We start from the raw sequence: 19,162 nt of genomic DNA on the forward strand, positions 1-19,162 counted from the left end.
ATGTCCTAATATATTTTAATATTGTTAAATGTGTGACAATGAAATTTCTAGGTACACTATAAAGCCTGATGAGTTAACTTTACTCAAATCAGTTAAGGAAACTGATTGTCTTAAACCATTTAAGTTTAAAAATTGATTGCTTTGAGTACAGCTAATTTACAAACATTTGAATTTACTTAACCTATTCTTACATACAAAACTTATGAAACTTATTTTTACTTAAACAATGTGGCCAAAAGTATGTGGACACCTGCCCATCATACACATATGTAGGCCTTCCCCAAACTGTTGCCACAAAGTTGTAAGCATAAAATTATCCTCCGAGTTGTCTTTATGTCTTTATGGATGCTTTGTGTACAAACACCTTTGAGATGAATTGAAACACCAACTGTGCACCAGGCCTTTGCACCCAACATCAGTGCCTGACTTCACTAATGTTCTTATAACAGCAAAGGGGGAACCAACTCCTTATTAATGCCCATGGTTTTGGAATGGGTGCATATGGGTGTGATGGTCATGTGTCATACTTTGGGCCATATAATGTACTTAAACTTACTAAAATGCACTAAGTTAAGTTTAAAGAACTAATTAAATACATTTTTAAATGTTCTTTTGTTTATAAAGCTATGTTAAAAATAATACAGCTCACTCACTCACAGTAATTGCTTTATCTTTATCAGGGATGTGGTAGATCCAGAGTCTCTCCAGGGAACAGTGGTTGTGATATAGGAATACATGCTGAATGAGATGCCAGTCCATTACAGGGCACCATGTATACATTCCTTTATACACTAATTCATACCTAGGGGCAATTTAGCCAGTCCACCTGGGATGAAACCGGAGAACCCAGAGGAAACCCACATACACATGGGAAGAACATGCAAAAATCCACACAGACACTAGAATCAAACCTCGGATCCTGGTAAGTGGCAACACTACCCACCACCAAATCAGAAATCTGTTGTAAAATCATTTCATTTAGTGATTTTCAATGTTTAAAGTGTAGAATATCTTTTAGGAAGAACTTTATATTTCACACATGGAAATATCTTTTATTGTAAATTAGAAAATACAGTGAGATAAAATAAAATAAAGCATTTATGATCATAATTTGGCCTTAATAGGCTCGAAATGTCTTACTCTACTGAGTTTTTACCATTTATTAGTAATTTTATGAGATTAAGAGATTGCTTAATAAGAAACAGTCAGAAATTTATAAAACCAAACAGTAACTGAGCTTACAGAATAATAATAAACATTCTATTTGCTTTGGCTAATATGCAAAAATCCACTTTCTAAAAGTCTTAATATTTGCATAATGTTAAGTTATCTTAAAGTGTAAACTTTTTTGACCCGTAAATATAAATTTCAGGATTTATATAGTTTATTGTTATAGTTTTGCTAGCTGGAATGTCAAAACTTTCCCATCCCAAAAAAAAAATGTCCCATACCTCAAAACAGCACTTTACCCAGAATCTTCACCCAGATAGAACCTTATAATACCGTAATATATAGGAATAAAGTACTAATGTAATAGCACTAATGTAATAGTAGTAATGTTACACACAATGAAACAGTGACATTATCTATCTACATAGATAATACATTTACTACAAATGCATTTGCATTTTATCAGTAGCATACATAAATAAAAAATATCTCATTTATATTTTATAAGTACAATCTGCAATACAGATAAATTAAAAAACAGATAAATCATACTGAAGCCAGGAATAAATTAAATATTGAAAATATAGTCCTTCATGAATATATGGCTACTTTGTCTTATAAAATCACTCAAGGTTGTGCATAAAACTACAGAATCATTCAGAGTTGTGATTGTTGTTTGGGAGTTGTGTTTGGTGACTAATGTGCAATGTCTATATGCAAAAAGACGTTTTGTACTGTTGCATGACCCATTTACATTTCTGTGACGTAATCTTCTATATAACCATACAACATATTAGCCTATATTACTGTTAATATTGTATCATTTCAGTGGGTGGTTTTTTTTATTGTCATTTTGTTACCTTTTGCTATAATTGTACAATATGGAATGTGATATTTACAGGTTTATTGTTTACATATTGAAAGCTGTCAATACACAGAGTCCAGCTCTATGATTCATCTTCATCATCCATGTTGCCGTGTTGGCTGAGGTCTAGTGAACTCAACGAGTCTGCGGGGGTTGGCTGACTTAAACCCGAATCTATTTCAGAACCTGTTTGAGTTGTTGGTTCTGTGCTGTCACTTTGAGTATCAGTGATGTCAGCCTCAAAGCCAACATTCAAGTGGCCATTCTGATGTCTTTTCTGAATTTCCTCGAATAGCTGCAGGACCTAGAAAAGATCACAGAATTTTAATTTGTCTTACCACTGAAAGTAGTATATATTAAAATATCTGTCCAGGAATGAATAAAATGTTACCTTAGACTTAGGAATAAGGCCGACTCTGAAAAAGCCAATTTGACCACTGTCGATCTTGGTGCAGTCCACGACAGTGGAGGCAATATTCTCTGGTGAAGGCCCATCACATAACACACCATCAACCTATCCACAGAAACAGTATTCCTCATTTGTATACTGTATATATGACATTCAGTGTATTAAAATGTATGAACACTCATTCATATCTATAAGACTAGAGTACCTTGTCACCCAGCTTAGCGTACACCTGGTTATGATGGGTTGTGTCTGCTTCACCTGTCGGATTTGCTGAAGTAACAGCAATAGGGCCCACCTACAGGAGAAATGGGAAACGATTATTATATTTATTTAAGACATCAAGTAAACTAGTCTCATTATTAAACTAATCTCCTTATTGAATATTTAAAATAGTCAAGCACAAATGATTGCATTGTTCAGGCACTGAATTTCCATAGTATAAGAGAGGTTATATACAGCATAGAGGCAAATGTAGTTAATTATAACAAAATAGCTAAAAGAACATAAAATAATGACAAAATAAAATAACCTACCAAGCTAATTAGGTGGTTTACAACAGTGCAATCTGGGTTTCTGATGGCTATGCTTTGCGGTGTGCCAATATATTTTGATGAATCATGTAAACCAAAGTATTCCATCCAAGGGGCTAAGGAAGAGGGAAACATTGCATGTTGTGTTAGAGTGTGTTGACAACTGTATGTATAGCATGGATGGATATAAAGGAACCAACCTCTAGGAATGACCAGGCTAATTGATGATGGCCAAGCCACCTCCATGAAGTCCCAGAGAAGTGGATTGATCTGTTGTTTGACTGGTTCTAACTGTTTCAAGGAAGAGAGCCATAATGACATTGGACGCTCTTGTGCCTGTTTCTTCACCCTACATATACAAATGAATAAGCGTAAATGTTAGAGAAATTTTCATAAAGCTGTTTCTTCCCTTATTTGTTCAATCATTATTACAGATTAATATAATTCATATTAACATTATTTGTATAATGTAAATAAGGAATAAAACACTATGCAGTGTTTTGTTGTAGGAAAATCATTACAAATGGTTTGGTGTGATGTGGCCTGTAGTGTACTGGCATTATTGTTACCACCCTGAAACAGCAAGTCCTGATGTGTTTTATTCCTCTTATATCACAGCAAATTGACAATGATTACAATTTTAAATTTATTAATGAAAGTGCTTTTTGTGCTTATATATATATATATATATATATATATATATTTTTTTTTTTCAAGATTCAAAGAACTTTATTAATCCCTATGGTTAAAAAGCACATATATATAAATATATAATAATTATTATTTGCTAGATAAGTTCCTCTGAATGAGCTGTTAAATGATAACAGATTAGAACAAACTCATTAATATGAACATTTCACTGAATTACAGCTGGAGGATAACTGAACTGTTATAGAAAATTAATCAATACCTTCTTACCAATCAGATTAGGGAATTCAATAATGCTCTGGTATAAGCATTGCAATTATATATTAGGACCTTACTTATAAGCTTTCTCAACTGCATCCGGTCGATTGCAAGCTGCCACAAGCACATAGACCGTGTCGGTGGGCACTCCGCATATTCCTCCATTCTTCATAATGTCTAAAAATATATACAAAATGTCTTTACAGTGAACCATGTACCCTGATTTAATCTGAAGTCCTGGTTCAAAGATGAGCATCTCACCTGCAATCTGCTTCACTGATGAGACCTTCCTGGCAGGAAGGTGTGGACAGCTGTCCCTGCCTCCACCAAATCCTTTCCACTTGATCAGAGGACCACCAAAGGGAAGCTGCAGACTCTCAAAGGTGCAGTTCAGTATATTGGCCAAGAAAAAGTAGAAGCTAACCAGACCAAAGATAATGGTCACACCAATGTCATAACCATAGGGCAGCACTCCCAATGCATCTAACAGGAAACTAATGAGAATGAGCTCAAAGGTAACTGCATAGACAAACCATGCTATATTCAGGAACAGGGTTCCAACAGCCACAAGTATATTAAAAACCATGAAGCTGATAATTCCCACTGCTATGTTGAACCCACGGACATCACCATAGAGACCACCAAAACGTGTCAGGCCCCACACTGTCCACATGATGCCATAGAATATGAAGGTGGTGCTTTCTAGGGTCTTACCTCGAGCAAAAGCAACTGAGCCACAAAGCAACTGCAGGACACCACCTGAGACAACAGCCCATGGCAAAATCAGAACTGCCAAGGGGTCCTGATTAGCCACACTAGCAGTGATGGCAAAAGCTGCCAGCACACTACAACCATGGCCCAACACCTCAGCATCTGCATATTTGGAGTAACCTAAATAGGGATCATGCAGGTTTTTGTCCTGTGTCCGTAGTGTAAATTTATTGCTGCGAGCCAGAAGATTCTTGAGGACACTTTCACCTGTGGGAATCTTCTTTTGAGAAACTTGGTTATACAGAGTTACCAGAAGCATGAGGGCAGATGCGACAAATATAGCTGCTTGCACACCTTGTGTGCCCCCCTGGAAAAAGCCTCTGGGTTGTGCAGCGATTGCTATAGAGTAAGCCACGAAGAAGAGCAGGTACAGGCCGTCAACTAAACTTCTGGTGCAGCTAAACAAAGCCAGGACAAAAAAGAGCACTGCAAAAACAGTGGGGAAAGGTACTGGGGAATATGGCACTTGGTTTGTTAAGTCCATCACTAGCGCACTATACCCTTCAGAAAACTTTAATATAGCTGTGAAGCCATAGAAGGTTGCTGCCAAGGTGTCCATGGTTCTGTAGGAGAGGACAGTCACACCTAGCTGGAAGACACCAGCTGTCCAAAGCCATGGGACATGGCCAGAGAAAAGCTCAGGGACCACACCAAGCAGTGGACAAGCTAGCACACTAGCTGACAACAAGTTCATTACCAAACCCACAGCAATTACATTGTTTTGTTCTTGAGCCTGTGCTGACTGCTGACTGTTTTTATTCAGCAGACCTGTCCCTGGTAGATTAATCTTACCCTGTGAGATGTAGAAAAACAGACGCCCGCTGCCAAAGTAGGCACAGACAAAACAGACCAAGAGGTAACAGGCAGCAGTGGCTGACTGGCCAAAGTTTACTTTCACCAGACCAGCGATTTCATGTGCACATGCCAAACATATGGAGAGGGAAATAAAGCACAGGAAGAAGCTTTTATGTAGAACAGACACTAAACTAATGATAAGCAATGCCAAAGTAAAAGCAGCAAGCCCTGGTACCATGGCATTTCTCAGCCCATTTCCTTCACTGATTATACCTTCCCCTGCGAGTATATGAACAAGCCCTGAGCCACACCACAGAGCTGACACGGTCAGACAAAGTGTGGTATAGAGAACGTTGTGGGACAAACTCCGACACAATCCTAAAACACAAGACCGGAGAGAAGTGCTGTTTAGAACTCAGAAAGGCAGATAAGGTATAAAAGTGTATCTTTTACATGTTTATCATGATTATAGTTTATTAAGGCAAGACACTACAGGTGGAAACGACAATATTCAATATAGTCATGTCTATCATTTGTTGGAATTTTGGATGAACTATATGATAGATGCAGCATTAAATGTAGCAATAAAAACATCACAAACTCAACATAAAAACATTCATTTCACTGTTCAATTTCCTTTATATACCCCACTAACTACAGTGCAGACACATGAAATCACATTGCATTTTTTAAACTGTTTTCCCTGAAAATATAGATTTTTTCTATATTCGGAACCAAGAATCTGTTTCATGATAACCTGCTTTCATGAAATGTTTCCATATTCATTCATATCCCTAATTAGAAGGATATTACAGAGGAATTTCCCAAAATGTTTATTATTGTTGGAATTAGGTTAAAATTTATTTTGAAAAATTGCATAATTTTGATTATTGCATAATTATCTTCACAGATAATTGCATAATTATCTTCATTAAACAATAAAGAAATAAAACTTCTCTGTAAAAGTCTTTCTCTGAAAGGGTTTTCATAGTGAAATAAATACTTTAATTCGAACAATATCAAAAGAATAAATTTTTGCGCTTTATTAAATATGGTTTTATTAAGTTTTGCATATTTAATTAGATAAAACCTCATTTGCAGGAATAAATGTAATTTTTAAAAAGGTTCCAATGCAAAAAAAAAAAAAAAGTAATATTATCAGCAATCAACTGGCAAAGACTGATTGTGATATCTATTTTCTTAGTTACCCTATTAACCTGTAGTGCATTGCCTTAAATTTATTTCAAAACAAAAATATGTATTTAATGAATACATCTAAAAATAGATATTGCATTGCTTAATGAACAAGAATCTGTAGATTCACATTAATAGGAGTTATTATAATAGGTTAATATCATCCATCCATTCTCTATACTGCTTATCCTACACAGGGTCATGGGGGGATCCTGGAGCCTGTCCCAGGGGACTCAGGACACAAGGTGGGGACACTCTGGATGGGGTACCAGCCCATCGCAGAGCACAATCACACACTACGGCCAATTTGGAAATGCCAATCAGCCTACAATGCATGTCTTTGGACTCAGGGAGGAAACTGGAGTACCTGGAGGAAATCCCCGAGGCATGAGGAGAGCATGCAAACTCCACATACACAGGGTGGAGGTGGGATTTCAGCCCCCATCCCTGGGGGTGCGAGGCAACAGTGCTAACCACCATGCCCCCCCTGGTTAATATCATATTATAGTTTAATATCACAAACTTCATACACATACACATTCATGGCTTCATAAACCCACCTGCATAGGCCACCAGGGCAGCGATAACGAGCAGCACAACCCCCAGTGCTGTAGCAGGAATTAAGGCCTTTTCAGGAGTGCTGGCATAGTAGTCCACGAGAAGCAGCAAAGAGCCTTGATTAAAAAAATACAGTGGGTTATCAGATGTCTCCTTTTGAATTTTTTTGTATTACTTTATGCATTCAAGAATTATGTAAGAATTGGGAAGTTTTTGAAGACCATTGTACAAATCAACAATCAATGAAAGTTTTGAGAGAGAGAAGGAAACAAGCCAACATCTATTTGGATTTAAAAACTCCAGGTTATATATAACTATTATTATTTATTATTATTTTTTATTAATTGTGCCCTCTACTGGCAATATTTATTTAATCTAATGAAACGAGACAGCATCATTGCTATCTGAAGAGAACAGCAGGCATTTTTAATAAGTGACAAACATTTACAGTCACAAACCTATACCTCAGTCTTAAACAAATCTTAGCGCACACAAGTTTTCTTCGAGGTAAATTCTTACTAAAGGATATTTGTATTATTTCTCGTTTGGGGGAATAAACGAAAACTTCTGAGCCACTTATCAATGTAATCAATATAAAAAATTGCATTCATATTCAGCCAGTGCAAAACACTGCTTTTGAATTATTGAGGTGCATAAAAAAAATATGCGCAACATACCACCAGATATGCCCAAAATACCGATGGAGTAATGCAGTGACTCGGAGTCGGACGCAGACTCTGCCATCGTTGCAGGAGCTGCTCATCTCCGCGCGCGCTGCGTCTTATAGATGTTCTGAAGTGTGACGTCACACCTCTTACCTGCCCTCTCGGCTTACGTTATGTTTCCTGAAATTCCCTAAATGCGTTTTCTTCAAGTTAGACAGAAACTCCTGTATTTTAATTAAAATAATGTGAATAAATCTCATTTAGGGTGGTTCCCAGAGCTTCCAGGACAGGCTCGGGGACACTTACTTCCTGAAAATGAATGAATAAATGAATAAAGGAGTGACATAAACAAACCCTTTGCCTTATTTCAGTGACTTTCACTAACCACGCATAAACACTGTTTTCTCAAAAACACAATCATGTATAAACATGCTGCTCACATATTATTGTAGCCCAGTTTGTGCTGATTACAGTGTTATCAGACTTTAGCCATTAATATGTTCAAAAGCAACTGAAAAAAGCACAAATGTCAGGGCATGTCAAAATTTGTCCAAGGTCCCAAAACACCCTCAGACCCCAGAGGGTTAAACGTTTGTTCAAGCAAAAAAGATTAATCAGTGAAACAGGATGAAATATTACACTATTATAGCCTATTACAGTCAACAGCTAACAGATTAATGTTTATTTGACTTGTTATAAGTGTTCCATTAACTTTTAGCCTGGAGAAATTAGAACAAGGAAGAACAGGATTTAAACAAAGGTGTTTGGTTTACTTTATGCTCGAATGCGGTCTGCTTCGGTAAACACAACACTATACCAACACTGAAAGCATTGATGGGCATGACTCAGCATCATCTCGCTGCTTAGGCTATACGTGTTTTTCTTCCTTCTTGGCAGCTTCCCACCCCGAGCTCGCGCTCCAAAAGAGGCGTGGCATCACCGGCCTAGATCGTGCTGTGGGCGGGGCCCAAATCTGAGCCTATATAAAACAGTCGCGCGCGTCTAAGCGTGATCGTGGTAACTGAGACACCTGGGGCGGCAGTTCAAGCTTGTAATTCACCTCCTTTTCACAGGGTGAGTCATGTTTACAGTAAATATTACAATGCAAAAAATCTGGAGACTTTTATAGATTATGGAAACTGAACTATTAGTAATTTTGTAATTGTAAATTTGTAATTTACGCCTTGTATATTATTTTCTTATGTCCTTAATTTATGTCATAGGCTGCTGGAGGATTCATAGAGTAAGAATTTCATTGTATGGTGTAACAGACTATTTCCTGTATATATGACAATAAACTCTTGAATCTTTGAATCTTCAATCTTAAAACCTGCTAAGTCTTTATTCTAATGAGTGGTATGTATGAACTGTAGCTTTGTAATCCTGCACAGAGTTTCTGTACTTAACTCTAATGTTCTTTTCTCATATATATATTACCTACCTGGAAACCAAGGTGATTATACTTTACCTGGAAAAAGCTCCCCAACGGCTTCCAGGTCTTCCTGAATATTTAATATGGTGCGATGCTGTGTCATGGTTACCTGTTATTCTCCTTTATCACGCCCCTTATCGCTTTGTTTATTCTGTGGTTTATGCAGATAGTTTTGTTGTAGGACATAAGCAGCACATTTGCACCACATTACTATCATAAAGTAGCATATTTCATCCATTTTTGGGATGTTGCTTGCAACAGATGACCCCAATTTCCAACTTTTTTGTGTTTCTCAGGTACAATGGCAAAGCGTGTAGCAGTGATCCTTGCTGGCTGTGGAGTTTATGATGGCACTGAGATCCATGAGGCTTCTGCCATACTGGTACACCTTAGTCGGGCTGGTGCCAAGGTAAAGCAGGATACACACCCAAACACAAACCATGTTACGTATTGATTTCTAAATGTAGAGTATGACTTCCAATTCTTGGCCAGTTTCTTGACAAGGTACGGTGTAACTATGAGTTTTCTATCAGCCTAGAAATATAATACGTACATCAAATCCAAACTTAGCCAAAAGTGCAAGTTTTAAAATTCAAGCCATTCTGTTAGGATGTTAAATAAGTCTTTTTTTCTAGGTCCAGATATTTGCCCCTAATGCTGAGATGATGCACGTCGTGAACCACTGCGAAGGAAAACCTGTGGCAGAAAAGCGCAATGTGATGCAGGAAAGTGCCCGCATTGCTCGAGGAGACATCACTGACCTGGCCAAGCTAGATGTAGCTAATCACGATGCTGTCATCATTCCAGGTCAGTTCATCAGCCTGGAGAGAGTATAAAGTCAAAAAAACATTAAGCATTTTTGTAGTGTTACACTAACCTCTTTGTATGTGAATGGGGAGAATCTTCTTTCACAAAGCCATACCAGTCCTAAATATTCTTACAGTAATTAATGTGTGGAAACCCAATTTATAAAGGCTCTAAGTGAAAATCAGTTCATGGTTGTCTTTAACTGTTCTGTTTAGGAGGCTTTGGAGCAGCTAAGAATCTCAGTGACTGGGCCACCAAGGGCAAGGAGTTCTCAGTGAAGCCTCTGGTCGAGAAGGTCATCAAGAGCTTCCACCAGGCAGGAAAGCCTCTGGGAATGTGCTGCATTTCTCCAGTACTTGCAGCTAAGGCTATTCCAGGCTGTGAACTTACTTTTGGCCATGACACCGAGTGTGAGAAGTAAGCATGATATGCATTTCATAAGTGACCATTAGACAGACATAAAACTACAGTATCTGCAGTACTGATGTTCTCTCTTTCCATTACCTTTGCAGATGGCCATATGCTGGTACAGCTAAGACAATGGTGGAGCTGGGCTCTAAGCATGTTAATAAGAATGTGGGAGAAGTGCATGTGGATAAGAAGAATAAACTAGTGACTACTTGTGCTTTTATGTGCAATGCCCCTTTACATGAGGTTTATGATGGACTGGGGGTCATGGTAACAGAAGTTATTAAACTTGCCTGATTTGGTTATTCAAAAGTCTCTATTTCAACATCCATTTTTCACATTTAAGGATCCACTTTTCTTACTGTGAAGATGGTATTAATTTGGAGTGGTTTTATTTCACTTGAAAATGATTTCAAGCAATAAATACTGAATGCAGTGCTTACGTTTTGGTTATCTGCATGTAAAAGATTTTGTGATAAAACATATCAATAAAGTCTATGTTTGTGTGATATTAAATATCATTGTCTTTTCCACTTCTTATTACATATTATTTGTATTTGACCCCAATTTAATCATTTAGGAAGCCAAAAAAATGTATGATGATATAATAAAATTTTATTCAAACCATAGGTACTTTGTTATGAAAAAATAAAACACAATAGGGCATGATGTTCTAGGAAAATAATCAGGATGCTGAGATCCATTACTCTACATTACAGTGTTTTATTACGCTTATTCTTCAGAGATTTGCCAATGATTACTTTAAAAAATATATTAATGACACATTATACTTTTTAGCCATTTATAGTTACATTTAATGTGGTGGATCTTCCATTAGAAAAGTTAATTATATAGTTAGCTATAAGCAGTTGTTCCCTCACTACCCTCTCTTTTGCCTCTCATTAATTAAGGTAAGTTAGTAAGACAAAAGAAACAGGTCATGTGACTGAGAAACAGAAAACTATCCTGAAAACTGTCTCATGTAGGAAAATCTACTGATTACAAAGCACTGACACTAGAAACTCCTTCAATAAATGTTAAGTAAACCTCTACTTTCAGAAAGCATCACCATATGAATGATTACATTTTCTTTGTTCAAAATCAATGTCCATTATAAATCTCTGTGAATAAACTGTTACTGTAGAAATGATTAGTATTAGAATGAGTGCATTAATATAAACTTGTAATATGAATTACAGCTGGCACTACTGTCCGAGCTATCTTTATTCAATAATAAAGGAACTAAATTTATCAAAACCTTCTGACCAATGAGATTCAATAAATTAACAGCGCTATATTATAAAGTTAAATGAATCATCCTAAACAGACTGGCTTTGCCAAGTTGCAAACTAGACGCATTAGTACTAGTATCATTTTCAAAGTAAATCCACCCGTCGCCATATATTTTTCTGTACCTATGAACACTGATGTAGGGCCAAACTTAAATGAACACCTATTTAATCATTATCTTGTTTGCTGCTTGTACTGTATATTTCTTGCACAATAATTGTGTGTTTGTTCATGCTATGAATGATCAGGGGTTTATTTGCCTGGTTAACTGTATCTGTGTGTGCTAAGAGCAGTGTTTAGTTACACAGGGATCCAATAGAGCTTTGCTAAGTCTGCCAGCAATCTTGCTGCCATGGTAAAGCTCTGTTTGCTCTGAAAGAGGCCCATCACTTCTTACTCACAAATATATTTCCAATGTACTTATGCTACACTATATGGCCAAAAGTTTGTGGAAACCTGACCATTACACCCATAGTGAAGTGAAGTGAAGTGACTTGTGGCCAAGTATGGTGACCCATACTAGGAATTTGTGCTCTGCATTTAACCCTTCCAAGTGCACACACACACAGTAGTGAACACACACACTACGGTGCCTTGCTCAAGGGTCTCACCTCAGTCGTGGTATTGAGGGTGGGAGAGAGCGCTGGTCATTCACTCCCCCCACCTACAATCCCTGCTGGACCCGAGACTCGGACCCACAACCTTCAGGTTCACCTTTGGATTGCAAGTCAGACTCTCTATCCATTAGGCCACGACTGCCCCCAGGTAGGTGCTTGTTGCACATCCCATTCCATATTCCCCCTTTGCTGTTATAATAACCTCCAGCCTTCTGGGAAGGCTTTCCACTAGATTTTGGAGCATGGTTGTGGGGATTTGCCCATTCATCAACGAGAGCATTAGTGAGGTCAGGCACTGATGTTGGGCAAGAATGTCTGGGGTGCAGTCAATGTTTCAGTTCATCTCTAAGGTGTTTAGTGGCATTGAGGTCAGGGCTCTGTGCATGGACCTCTCTTTGTGCACAGGGACATTGTCATACTGGAACAGGTTTGGGCTCCTTAGTACCACTGAAGGTAAGTTGTAAAGCTACAGCATGCAAAGACATTCTATACAGTTGTCTGCTTCCAACTTTGTGGCAACAGTTTGGGGAAGAAACTGTGTGATAGTCAGGTTTTCACATATGGGTGTGATGGGCAGGTGTTCACAAACTTTTGTAGTGTACGTCCTTAGTATGATTCCTAATGCTGTGTATAAATAAACCCTCAATACACAATGAAACATTGCATACAAGTGACTGATACATGTTGAGGGACGAATAAAAGTAGCATGAGGTGCAAAATTCTGGTTTGAGATGGTCATTGACAGCATAGCTGTGACACTGTGTTTTAAGGTTAAAATCTAATTGTAGTGCCTTGCAATGTTAATTAAAAAGGATAAATGTCTTGTACTTAGAAATGCTTCATTTAATAGTAGGTCAGTATATGTAATATTACTATTATATAACTATATATGTAAGTGAAAACATTAGTATTAGTGAACCTCAACATTTCAGCACCAATTGTTATTTTTAAATAATTTATTATCTAATTTCGGACTAAAATAAAACAGACAGACAGTAATTTGCCGTGAAAGCATATAGTACAATATTTATTTATTTTCTTTCATACTAAACAAACTTTTTTCACATTTCTTAAAGCAGTGAACTGAATTCTTAAGAATTAAGAATTTCAAGTAATACAAAGGAAGAAACTACAGTGGACTACTATCATTCTATATCAAATCAAACAGTACATTAATTACCAAATCTTCTGTAATTCTGTGATATTATCAGTAAAATAAGGAGAAGGTAGAGAGTTTTAAATTAACATGTATTTTCAGATATTTCAGATATACAGTACAGACAGTTGCATACTACCCCTGATCAAAGCATTTCAGTTAAATCATAGTTCAGGTTTTTGACTTGAGAAGTGGTTATACTTGTCTTGTCCACTAACCACTACTGTTGCAAGGAAACGCCTCGGCCGTTCAGGATCCTGTCAAGAGTCCAAATGGAATAATTACTTATTTTGTTATTTAATTCGATTGAAGAAAGTATTACCAATGTGTTCTGAACATTAGCTTGCTGGGATTCTCACCTGAATTGGATAAGCTGCAGTAGGAACATAGCGGATCACAAAGCCACAACGCCTCTTTCCTGATGTGTTGGGATCACTAGCATGCACCAGGAGTCCATCATGGATCTATACATGACAATATCAGAGAAACATCTTGATATCTTGAAATTCAACCTTGATATACATATTGAATTGAATCAGTATAAGGTATTATCCTTCCACTTATCCTTATTATTCAACTCTTGTTAAGACTGTGCCTATAGTTGAAGTCATACCTTTTATATTGCTCTCTATTATCTCAGTCATAATATAAAAGGAATACAGCAGAATCCATGCAAGTGTATACATACAGACATTTGCCCTGCGAGAAGGGGGCAGAGCAAGGCCTTCTCTTTCTCAACCAGCTCATCTGGGATTTCTTGATTAACACTCAGCATGTTGCCTACACGCTTTGCTTGGCGATGGGGCAAAAGGCCAGAGAAGTGACTTCCTGTTATGAACAAATGAACAAAACCTAGAATTCATACCTATTCTCTATTGGTATTTATCTGGCAACTTGTTCTTCAAGATTATGTTTGGCCAGACTGAAAGGAGCCTTTATTTTTAAGGCATACAGAAGGTACAAAAACATAATTAAAAGTACATTTCTGTCTTGACTTAGTTAGACCTCAAGGTTGCTGAAGTGGTAGACCTTGCACTCAGTATATTCAGAACGCGTAGTGAGATTAAAAAAGGAACAGATGTGTGTATTAATGTCTTTGGGGGGCACTAATGTACCTGGAATGACCTGGAGGGCACCATTTTCTTCCTGGGAGTCATCCAATGCAAGCCAGACCGAGACAACTGGCCCTCCATCAAGTCCCCAATACCTATGACCATGTACATAAGACATGTAAATAGAATATGGCCCCAACCTTTATTTTATAGCATCTAATTCTACTCTAGCATGTGAAATCACCTACTTCATATCCTGATGCCAGGCCACGTATGGAAGCCTGTCCTCACTTTCTTGATCAGACTCGTTCTTCTGGCCCTCATTCTCTTGGTTGTGTGGAATGATGTCATTGCTCCCTTGAATTTTGCTTTGTTTTGAGACTGGGTATTTGCAGATGAAGCGTGAGTCCAGCAGGAGAACATCAGGACCCAGGACTGCAGTGATCACCTCAAGAACTCTAGGGTGTTTGGTTAGTGCCTTTACCCAGTCGTACTTCATATGCACATTGTGCAGGCTGTAGGAAGTGTAATCCTCACCTGGAATGATAGGTTGAGCATATATTTTGTTAAAAACTAATTAAATATGTAGCTATAGTGTGTAACAATGGAAACAATGTAGAGACAAGACTTTCAAAGTCTTTGTGAAACCCAGTGTTCTCATTGGAATTTGAGCAAAAAACTCAGTGTCCTTGTACATGGACATGGGTTTTTTCCACAAATTAGTTCCTGCTTAAAGACACTGCTTAGTTTGCATAGTTAACGGGTGCTATTAGATACAGAAAACAAGTAGAAATAGGCAGACAACAGGATAACTAATTTAGCTAAATTAAAAGTCATTATTATTATTATCATTATTGTTTATCCACTAAAGTACAATTATGGACTCACCAAATGTTCTCTCCAGCTCAGCAAAGGCATCTCTGGCCTCCTGGAGCTCTTCAGGGCTGAGGATAGGAATGCTGGTCACATAGCCCTGTTTCTCGTACAGAGTCTTTACTTCTGTTCTCTCGAATCCCATGACTGTAGATGATGGAGAAGTTCTTCTGTTGTTCAGGGGTTGACAAGTGTCTTGCTTTCTTTCTGCTCCTCAAGGGCCTGAAGACTGCAGTAGATATGTCTGTGTCAATGACAAAAAAGTCTGCTTTTATTCAGTGTAGGCCTCTCGAGAGAGATAAAGAGTGTGAGAGAAAGCATAAGGAGAGAGTGAGTGAGAGAGAGAGAGACAGAGAGAGAGAGAGGGGGGGGGGGGGCGGGGGTCTCTTAACAGGCCCTGACCAAGACATTTCCTTCACTGAACCCACCCTGCAACAACCAACACTCTTTCAGAGCAAATTTATTCTTGGCTGTATACGGAGCGGAACAGAAGTCCATGGTAGCCAAAATCTGTGCCTTCTGAGCAGCCTAATGGGAAAAATACCTTAATATTGCACAAATAGGTGGAAAACTCTTAAACACTGGGACAATCCATGAAACTGTGTTGCTTGAGAGAAAAAATAATTTCCCAAAATACCGCTATACTAGTTTAATGGGAGCCATCTCACGCTAGTGAATGAATACATAACACTAAATGACTGTCTCTCAAAGTTATATTTTAGAACCAAAGTTAGCTGACAAAGATTAATTTTGATCATAAAAAGAAAGACAAAAAAGAAAATAAATTAAAGTTTATCTCCACAGCAATGCAGTGGAGATAAACACAATAAACAGTAAACATATTCAGTTCTATCACCATAGATGTAAGATTCAGAAAGCAAAGCTCTTACTACCTGGTCAGTGTAAGTCTGGCTGATGTCTCAGCTGAAACTTGCTGTCAACTGCCTAAATCCTCACTCTTATATACATTGCGAGTAAATCGGGAACTTCCTGAATTAAGTCATCATAGTAGTTTAAACTCCATGCCGTAAATTGCTGTCTATTTTTAGCCATGTTTAGAACTGGGGTGTATGTCATATGAACTCATTTAACTAATTATTTCTGAGGTGGAGTCCATGGGGTGGAAAATCTAAGGGAAGCGAGAAACTGTAAAGACTTTCATGGGCATTTCCCACTGTGAAGTAAGAAATACAATAGAAAGGACAGTTAAGTTCAGGTTCTGTGGTGCCATCTACAGACTGTTGGGTAAATGTTATCGACTTACATTGATACAGAGTTCTTCAAATGCAAATCCAAAAAAGATTACAGACTAAAATACAGACTTTAGTAAGATTTTCAAATTAATTGATAATTTAAACCTCTGGGTGAACAACAACAACACTACTACTATTCATAATAATAATAATAGTAATAATAATAATAATTTGTGATTGTCTGAGGCATGAAAATAGATAATCATTTTTTTTCTTTTATTTATTTATGTTTTATTTTAAGCACCTTATTCCATTGAGGTTCTTGGCTGTTCATTAAACATGCTAATGTGGGTAGTCCTGCCAGGTTTGGAACTTCTCAGTTCCCCATCATATGTCATGTGGCTGTCAACCTTTTGTTAAACTGAAACTAAGAAGAGTGTTGAATTACTTCTGACCTCTTTACACCTACAGCATGTCACTATTCTTATGACACATAACTCATTGGACATATGAGTGAATAAGATAACAATAGCAGTGTTGTTCATAAGAGTTATGAAATTATAGCAACAGCACAGAACTGATGAATGTTTTCTTCCTGTTTGACGTATGATTATGGTATGTGCACCGTCAAGATCATTACCGTCTCACAATCCTACACAAAGTTCTAATGGACTTTTAATTGTGATAAAAACTTTAGTAGTTAATAAATTACATAGTGTCTTTTCTGAAATACCATTTTATTTGAAATTTTAAGAAATAAATAATATATAAGAAATATATATTAAGAAATAAGTAATATATAAAAGTGTTACTAATTCTGCTTTTGCTATGGTTAAATGTTTTATATATAGATGGTTTAAAACTCCATTTACCCATAACTTAAGTTACCATACCACACCTCACCAAGTATCTTATAAGGCTGGTCTTCAAAATAATCATATTAAACCATTAAAATCAATTCTTTTTAATAAAATGTATCCAAGTCATTGCTGATACTATTATTACTAAGGGAAAAATGGTATTAATATGTAATAATAGTTTGCAGTGTATCAGTGTTCACTTGATAGATAAATAAAGGTATAATGATATAAAGCAAAATCCCTGGTTTTGAAATAATTGTATTGATGAATGACTGTTCTTTCGACACTATAGTTATGACTTCAACACCTTTCTGTACACAGTTTCTTTTGGAAAGAAATGATGCAATGTGTGAATACAATTTATATTGCACAAGGAAGCAGGTTTTTGAGAAAAGAGCACGTGGTGTTAGTCAGAAACAAAGTTGGAAAACAGGGAAGTTTATTCTATAGGTTCTTCTTTTCAGTAACAGTGCAATGACCTAACATGTGAGTTATGTTTAAAAAAAGTTAACTTGCTTCCTCTTGTGTTGACACTTCATGTCAGCAGACTTTTTGTCTAAGCATTCACAGATCATTCACAGATTGTTCACAGATTGTTCACAGATTGTACACAGGTTTTGTTTGCCAATTCAATGAAAGATTATGAGATGTGTTTGCCTTCAGTAGTTAAGACATTTCCTGACCAAGATATTTCCTTCCCTGAACCTATACCTCCTTATAAGTACCTTATAAAGGCTGTTCTTCAAAATATCATATTAAACCATTAAAGCAATGCTTTTTTAAAAAAAATATTCCCAAGTCATTGCTGATACTATATTACTAAGGGAAAAAAATTTGTATTAATATGTAATAATAGTTTGTGGCATATCAGTGTTCACTTGATAGATAAATAAAGGTATAATGATATAAAGCAAAATCTTATAATCTTATTAGCTTATAACATAAGAGCAATCTGACAGAATAATTATGCTAATACTGCCTGTATCTGTGCCCTTGCAAAAATATTGATGATGGCAATCTATTTCAGTCTTTAATATAAGTATTTAATATGAGTTCATATGTAGTTTGTATTTTAAACATAAAGTAACTGTTATATTTTTAAAGAACACTATACTGCAATTCACAGCCAAAATTATATCATTCTATAGTCACATTTCTAATGAAGATAACACAGTGGTATTTAATATTTATCAAATTAGTATTTATAGACTTAGACTTAAGATTATTTATAGACTTGAAGTGAAGTGAAGTGAAGTGAAGTGACGTGTGGCCAAGTATGGTGACCCATACTCGGAATTTGTGCTCTGCATTTAACCCATCCAAGTGCACACACACAGTAGTGAACACACACACACACCGTGAACACACACCCGGAGCAGTGGGCAGCCTTTTTTTGCTGCGGCGCCCGGGGAGCAGTTGGGGGTTCGGTGCCTTGCTCAAGGGTCTCACCTCAGTCGTGGTATTGAGGGTGGGAGAGAGCACCGGTCATTCACTCCCCCCACCCACAATCCCTGCCGGACCCGAGACTCGAACCCACAACCTTCAGGTTCACCTTCGGGCTGCAAGTCCGACTCTCTATCCATTAGGCCACGACTGCCCCCGTAACTTAAT

The 19,162-nt window shown here is 37.2% G+C and overlaps 3 protein-coding genes across 4 annotated transcripts; 1 reads left to right on the plus strand and 2 right to left on the minus strand.

Annotated features, from left to right (window-relative positions):
- Positions 1-1,983: 1,983 nt before the first annotated feature.
- si:ch211-153b23.4 (uncharacterized protein LOC335392 homolog) lies at positions 1,984-8,026 on the minus strand. The gene is made up of 9 exons (XM_026940386.3): positions 7,876-8,026; positions 7,201-7,314; positions 4,142-5,824; positions 3,958-4,057; positions 3,175-3,323; positions 2,978-3,090; positions 2,650-2,739; positions 2,427-2,549; positions 1,984-2,339 (listed from the first exon to the last, which is right to left on the minus strand). Exons 1-9 carry the CDS (start codon positions 7,940-7,942, stop codon positions 2,118-2,120), a joined length of 2,661 nt encoding a protein of 886 aa, XP_026796187.1. The 5' UTR covers positions 7,943-8,026; the 3' UTR covers positions 1,984-2,117.
- A 779-nt stretch (positions 8,027-8,805) lies between these two features.
- Positions 8,806-11,026, plus strand: si:ch211-153b23.5 (uncharacterized protein LOC321177 homolog). The gene is made up of 5 exons (XM_026940395.3): positions 8,806-8,937; positions 9,592-9,704; positions 9,931-10,102; positions 10,318-10,519; positions 10,615-11,026. The coding sequence occupies exons 2-5, from the start codon at positions 9,597-9,599 to the stop codon at positions 10,805-10,807; spliced, it is 675 nt and encodes a 224-aa protein (XP_026796196.1). The 5' UTR covers positions 8,806-8,937; positions 9,592-9,596; the 3' UTR covers positions 10,808-11,026.
- A 2,396-nt stretch (positions 11,027-13,422) lies between these two features.
- zgc:174917 (uncharacterized protein LOC565650 homolog) lies at positions 13,423-16,564 on the minus strand. 2 transcript variants are annotated; one of them, XM_026940633.3, is made up of 7 exons: positions 16,392-16,564; positions 15,514-15,763; positions 14,874-15,162; positions 14,689-14,780; positions 14,262-14,401; positions 13,933-14,037; positions 13,423-13,830 (listed from the first exon to the last, which is right to left on the minus strand). In XM_026940633.3, the coding sequence occupies exons 2-7, from the start codon at positions 15,641-15,643 to the stop codon at positions 13,738-13,740; spliced, it is 849 nt and encodes a 282-aa protein (XP_026796434.1). In that variant the 5' UTR covers positions 15,644-15,763; positions 16,392-16,564; the 3' UTR covers positions 13,423-13,737. The 2 variants fall into 2 exon arrangements, with proteins under 2 accessions (XP_026796434.1, XP_026796433.1); XM_026940632.3 differs by having other exon boundaries at positions 15,514-15,742; positions 16,392-16,562.
- Positions 16,565-19,162: the final 2,598 nt, after the last annotated feature.

This window comes from Pangasianodon hypophthalmus, chromosome 7, assembly GCF_027358585.1.
Source record: "Pangasianodon hypophthalmus isolate fPanHyp1 chromosome 7, fPanHyp1.pri, whole genome shotgun sequence".
NCBI classification, from domain to species: domain Eukaryota; kingdom Metazoa; phylum Chordata; class Actinopteri; order Siluriformes; family Pangasiidae; genus Pangasianodon; species Pangasianodon hypophthalmus.